At 42.3% G+C, this 7150-nt stretch overlaps 1 protein-coding gene across 1 annotated transcript; it reads right to left on the bottom strand.

The window, feature by feature from the left end:
• Positions 1 to 980: 980 nt before the first annotated feature.
• On the bottom strand, positions 981 to 4378 carry LOC109909026 (frizzled-9-like). The gene has a single exon (XM_020507881.2). The coding sequence runs from the start codon at positions 3871 to 3873 to the stop codon at positions 2122 to 2124; it is 1752 nt and encodes a 583-aa protein (XP_020363470.2). The 5' UTR covers positions 3874 to 4378; the 3' UTR covers positions 981 to 2121.
• Positions 4379 to 7150: the final 2772 nt, after the last annotated feature.

Raw genomic sequence — 7150 nt, 5'->3', positions numbered from 1 at the left:
TTCAAAGAGGCTACAACATTGTGGTGAGAAGAGATGGGTGTATTAGGCTACAACATTGTAGTGAGAAGAGATGGGTGTATTAGGCTACAACATTGTGGTGAGAAGAGATGGTGTATTAGGCTATAACATTGTAGTGAGAAGAGATGGGTGTATTAGGCTACAACATTGTGGTGAGAAGAGATGGGTGTATTAGGCTACAACATTGTGGTGAGAAGAGATGGGTGTATTAGGCTACAACATTGTGGTGAGAAGAGATGGGTGTATTAGGCTACAACATTGTGGTGAGAAGAGATGGGTGTATTAGGCTACAACATTGTAGTGAGAAGAGATGGGTGTATTAGGCTACAACATTGTGGTGAGAAGAGATGGGTGTATTAGGCTATAACATTGTAGTGAGAAGAGATGGGTGTATTAGGCTACAACATTGTAGTGAGAAGAGATGGGTGTATTAGGCTATAACATTGTGGTGAGAAGAGATGGGTGTATTAGGCTACAACATTGTAGTGAGAAGAGATGGGTGTATTAGGCTACAACATTGTAGTGAGAAGAGATGGGTGTATTAGGCTATAACATTGTAGTGAGAAGAGATGGGTGTATTAGGCTATAACATTGTGGTGAGAAGAGATGGGTGTATTAGGCTATAACATTGTAGTGAGAAGAGATGGGTGTATTAGGCTACAACATTGTAGTGAGAAGAGATGGGTGTATTAGGCTATAACATTGTAGTGAGAAGAGATGGGTGTATTAGGCTACCACATTGTGGTGAGAAGAGATGGGTGTATTAGGCTATAACATTGTAGTGAGAAGAGATGGGTGTATTATGCTACAACATTGTGATGAGAAGAGATGGGTGTATTAGGCTACAACATTGTAGTGAGAAGAGATGGGTGTATTAGGCTACAACATTGTGGTGAGAAGAGATGGGTGTATTAGGCTACAACATTGTGGTGAGAAGAGATGGGTGTATTAGGCTACAAAAGTTAGGAATATAAACAGTTGTATTTATTCTTATATTGTATGTGCTCCAAAGGTTTACAGTTCATTTTTGCATGTTGGCATTACCATAGGAATCAGGCCACCTTTAATTTGCAAAAGAATGAACCTTACTACAGTCTACTTCACCCAAAAGAGAATGAACCCTGCTACAGTCTTCTTCACCCAAAAGAGAATGAACCCTACTACAGTCTTCTTCACCCAAAAGAGAATGAACCCTACTACAGTCTTCTTCACCCAAAAGAGAATGAACCCTACTACAGTCTAGCACATCTGATTTATTCTGGTCGTCCTGGGTTAATGAAATGAACGAATCATGAATATCTATAGCCATAAGTAATCTAACCAAGTTCTCCTTTTGTGAGAAATGTTTTGATTTATTTATTATAGAACCAAATTATTATCAAAGAGAACGTAAGATGCAATATGTTTTGCAATGTATTTTCCTCTCAAGTCTCCACTAAATATAATTTTCAATCAATATAATGAAGCGACGCCATATTGAAACATATATAGGATTCACACTGAACTTAATAATAGTAAATAAACCTTGACCAAGAACATACAATTAAAAGACCGTTTGAAAATGTATACCACGTTATTATTCTTAAGAACTTGATAAGAGGCACTTTATTTTCCTTGATTCTCAAGAGTTTAATCTTTAGCCTAATAGATGCATGTTCACTCCAATCAAACTTGTGGGAAACCAAAGTAAACTTCAATTAAATATATATACAATAAATAGACTGTTTAACATTTAAACATATTTATGAAGTTATGTATACCCAGTTCAGGGGAGAACAATGCCTCTCCTTTAAAATGTCCATGCAAGTACTTTTCTGCATTGCAGTTGAGCATCTCTGTGTAATACAGTCCACACATCTTGTGTGTCTATAGAGAGCAATACTGAAATGCATCAATACTGAAATAAGGAAAGCTGTGTCTACTTCCATACTGTAGCCTGTGCTTTCTCCCTATGCACAGAAAAGCAGCAATTGACAGTTGAATTCTAACTTCTTTCATTCCTTTCAAACTTATTCCATATACTACAATGTCACCCCAGTAGCTCCATGCGTTTAGACAGAGCATTGAATGAACTGCATACTGGTAATATATTGTCTATCAGTGTCAGACATGTGTGGGGCTTTCTGAGTAAGGGTCTGTCTTGGCCATGTGGAGCACCACGGCAGGGGCTTTGTAATGACAGTGTGTGCTGCAGCTCACGCTGCCACAGGGCTTCCTGCTAGTCCTGTCTGATGCCAGCTTCCTGCTGCACAGGCCCTGCCAGGTCTGCAGGGTCTTGGAGCTCCACACCCACACACCACTGGTGATGCCCACCACCAAAGACATGAAGATCTTCAGCATGAACACCGCCACAGTGGGCACCGACGCATCCAGGGAGCAGTCCTCGTTCCGGCGCCCAGGGAACGACACGCACTTGCCCTCTAGCCCCCTGAACTTCCAGTAGTCCATGTTGAGCCTCTCGTAGAAGTAGCAGATGATGACGCAGGTGGCGGGCACCGTGTACAGGATGGAGTAGATGCCGATCTTCACCATCAGCTTCTCCAGCTTCTCTGTGTTGGTGCCTTCGGTTTTCATCACCTTGCGGATGTGGAAGAGCGCCACAAAGCCGGTGAGGACGAAGGACGTGCCAATGACCAGGTAGCAGGACAGAGGGATGAGCACAAAGCCGGTGAGCGCTCCAGAGTCCATGCTGCCCACGTAGCACAGACCCGTCAGCTCATCCCCTGCTACCTTCCTCATGGTGAGGATGATGATGGTCTTCAGAGCCGGGATGCCCCATGCGGCCATGTGGAAGTAGTTGCTGTGGGACTCAATGGCCTCGTGGCCCCACTTCTTACCAGCGGCCAGGAACCAGGTGAGGGTAAGTATGACCCACCAGATGGACGAGGCCATACCAAAGTAGTAGAGGATGAGGAAGACGATGGTGCAGCCTGTGGACTCCAGCCCCTCCTGGATGATGTAGAGCTCGCCATTCTCCCGGTCGCAGGCGATGTTCTCGGCCCCGGCCACCGAGCGGATGATGAAGGCCACAGAGTAGATGTTGTAGCACATGGAGAGGAAGATGATGGGCCGTTCAGGGTACTGGAAGCGGTGGGGGTCCAGGAGGAAGGTGAGAACGGTGAAGGACGTGGAGACGAAACAGAGCGTTGACCACACCGTCATCCAGATGAAGGCAAAGTCCTTGTCCCTTCTGGACCAGAACACGTCCACTGCCGAGGAGCAGCGGGGAGCACACGACTGGCTCTTCTCCACGTACTGGAACTTCTCTGGGTTCTCGCAGGACCCCAGACTGCCAGTGGAGCGCCCGTTACCGCTACCCGGTTGCCTTGGCCGAGGGGGAACAGGAAGCATGCCCTCTCCCTTCTTGATCTCTGTCTTGGTGTCGTTCTCTGGAGCCTCCATGCACAGCGCGTTGGGGTCATTCCTGGTCGGGAGCTTGGAGCAATCCAGCGAGTCAGGCCATGTGTAGTGGAACTTCTCCATAATGGGTGAGCACTTCTGCCTGGCCTGCTCACACATGGGCCTGCAGGCTGGGATGGAGGTAGACACTTTATCAGTGCACATGGGGGTGTAGAGAGAGCAGAGGAAGAAACGAAGGTGCACATCACAGCCATACTCCACTAGAGGTGCAAACTCATTCAGCTTGATGGCAGCCTCATTTTGGTTGTCATGGTCCATAAAATTGGGCATTCTGGTCATGTTGTAGCCAATGCCCTGGCACATGGGGATTACTATGGGTTCGCATTTGGCTGGTCTGCCTCGTTCCAGGTCGTAGGTTCCTAGCTCCACACTGTAGCCAGCAACCAACAACTGACACCAGAGAGAAATCAGTATCTTCAAAGGAGACCCCTCCATGCTTCTTTTCAGTCATATGTTTAGTGTAAGAACAATTTGTATTTGTTCAGACCGAAAATGTAAATTCATGCGGATATGTCCATATTATTTTACCATTGTAAGCACAGCCCCCAAAACAAGCGTTGTAAATCCGTTGTTACAAATGCATTTCCTGCTGCTATACAACGCAAATGCAGGTCAAATGTATAAAAAATGAATTCCAGTTGGTACACATTAGTCTATTATATTAAAAAAAAGCTTCCACGGTATTACATTTTTAAATGTCCTTAGAAGGTAAGACTCCGAGCCAATTCGAGCACGGCAGAGTTCAATCTAGAAAATTAAGTTTGCAATGAAATGAGAAAATAACGCTGGTGAGCTCAAATAACGTTCATTACAGAACGTGTTAATCCTGGACTTCTTAGTTTTGAATAAAACATGTTTAAAGCTAAATCCGTGCAGCTGTTTGCAGCAGTACATGCATTTCACTCTACGTCAGACAACCGCTCTCCATCCATCGTTTGAGAACACTGAACTTTCTCTTCTATTTGCGGCTCTTACCCGATGCGAGGGTGGGCACTTCCATGACGCGACGCTTCCATCTCGCACCGCCCACCACCGACCTGAGAAGCGTCTTTAAGCGCACGCACGACTATATTAATTCCACATTTATTTATTTGGACATTTGAAAGTGGTGAGTGAGGTTGGGAAAAACTTGAATCTTATAATTTAATCGAGTGATCATGACAATAGGCTATGGCCCATTCTGTCCAAATAGTTTGTAAGGCATCTTATGATAGACTACACATCCGCTTCTGCAATGGTTTAAGTGAGTAGTGAAACGGTCACTATTTATCATACACTATCACAATGATGTATATTATGTTACGTGGCCAGTGTTTGTGCCTAGGAAAAATACTATTGTTACCATCTAGTGGCTGAATGGTAGGCTACAATTGCCCCCTTGACATCTCAAAGAAATGTTTGATCTTTTCATTCACTATGTGATATAACTGACTCTACTTATGCACAAAATCCCATTGATGAGGCTGTCTTAGGAAAGGCAAAAGAGAGACTAGGAAATATCAAAGAGACAGTATGATCCAACAGTTTATAATATGACAGTGACACACAGCATAATAAATCATGGTCTCGGTAATTTTATCAGACATGTTCAGAAACTGCACATTAGGCCCATGAACTAGGTGCACCTCTGACACATGATGCTAAATCTGTTTGAGCTTTCAAGGGTAAATTAAAGATTTCTATAAAATGCATAAAATATTGAAATAGGCAGCTTCACCAACACTTGAGTTTATGAAAATGTTTCCTGAAATCAGTCACAGATAACTGAAAGAGATCTCCCCAAGGAGTCATTTCAGATGTGAATTCATGTATTTTCATTGTTGGCCAATTGCAGCAGTGCTTATTCTGCATCAGAGGCAATGTCCAAGCCTGGATTGGCTTTGAACTCCTCTTAATTGAGAGAAAGTGACTTTAACTATTTGCTCATTGCTACAACACTGTATACAGCCATAATATGTCATTTGAAATGTCTCTATTCCTTTGGAACTTTTTGTGAGTGTAATGTTTACTGTTCATTTTTTTGTTTCTCTCACCTTTGTTTATCTATTTCACTTGCAAAGCAAGAAGGGCCTTCTATGCCACCAAAAGGAACATACAGCTCACCAACCAAGAATTCACAGCAAATAATGCATGTAAAACAGCAAATAATGCATGCAGAGCAGAATTAGGCCAATACCCGCTAATTATCAAAATCCATATAACGGACGTTAAATTCTACAACCACCTAAAAGGAAGCAATTCCCAAACCTGCCATAACAAAGCCATTACATACAGACAAATAAACCTGGAGAAGAGCCCCCTAAGCAAGCTGGTCCTGGGGCTCTGTTCACAAACAGACCCCACAGTACCCCAGGACAGCAACACAATTAGTCCCAACCAAATCATGAGAAAACAAAAAGAATTACTTGATACATTGGAAAGAATTTACAAACAGAGCAAACTAGAATGCTATTTGGCCCCAAACAGAGAGTACACAGTGGCAGAATACTCGACCAATGTGACTGACCCAAAGTTAAGAAAATCTTTGACTATGTACAGACTCAGTGAGTATAGTCTTGCTATTGAGGGCCACCGAAGGCAGACCCGGCTCTCAAGATAAGACAGGCTATGTGCACATTGCCCACAAAATGAGGTGGAAACTGAGCTGCTAACCTCCTGCCAAACGTATGACCATATTAGAGACACATATTTCCCTCAGATTACACAGACCCACAAATAATTTGAAAAAAAATCCAATTTTGATAAACTCCCATATATATTGGATGAAATACCAGTGTGCCATCATAGCAGCAATATTTGTGACCTGTTGCCACAAGAAAAGGGCAACCAGTGAAGAACAAACACCATTGTAAATACAACCTATATTTATGTTGATTTATTTTCCCTTTTGTACTTTAACTATTTGCACATCATTACAACACTGTATATAGACATACAGTTTTTCTAAATTGCTAAAACACTAAAACCCATTGGCTGAACAACGTTCTCAGTTGCCTGGACTCATTTAACTAATTATGCAGTCTGTTGTCAATACCTAAACCATTTCACATGGTAAAACACAAAATTGCAGATATCACTTAGACTTTTCAGCAAAACTCTAAACACATTCTAATTCTCAAAACACATTCTGCACTCTAATGCACATGTCATCCATACTGGTAAACACAAGTGGCAACAATCAAATACAAATAGAGAACATATGTCATTGATTGAACACAACCACTCAAAACCAATATAAGCCAGTTCAGAGAGCAAACAGGTTGTTGAAGGTGGGAAGGACAAAGTCTGAGAATGGATACTGTAGTACAGTGCATTGTAGGCTGTATACTGTACAATGGACAAATTGTATGGCCCTGAACATTGTGCTTTCCATTTATTACAGTTTTTCTCAGTCGCTTTGGTGTATTTTTAACATCATCCCTAACATGTGCAAAATAATAAGTGCATTTCTCAGAACTATTTGTACAAACTGCAATATACAATAGATATGTTTCTAAAGCTAGTCAGTCACTAAAAATCCTTAGTACATCTCTCAAAAGTAAATATTCATGCCAATGATCATGTCAGTGTCATCAGAATGATAAGTCATTGAGTCATTGTTCACCAACAAGGTCGTCAAAATGTTTAGGCATGTTGTCAATGTAACTGTGTACTTTGACAGTATTACCTGATGTAAACTTAGGCTACAGTTACTGTATTGAAAATGCACAAG

Source organism: Oncorhynchus kisutch, linkage group LG18, assembly GCF_002021735.2.
Source record: "Oncorhynchus kisutch isolate 150728-3 linkage group LG18, Okis_V2, whole genome shotgun sequence".
NCBI classification, from domain to species: Eukaryota; Metazoa; Chordata; class Actinopteri; order Salmoniformes; family Salmonidae; genus Oncorhynchus; species Oncorhynchus kisutch.
Note: the sequence above shows the minus strand (reverse complement) of the source record. Positions and strands in the feature narration are given on the sequence as shown.

What these genes read in the sequence shown, in the direction of transcription:
- LOC109909026 (XM_020507881.2), bottom strand. Translation starts at nt 3,873, where the DNA reads ATGGAGGGGTCTCCTTTGAAGATACTGATTTCTCTCTGGTGTCAGTTG.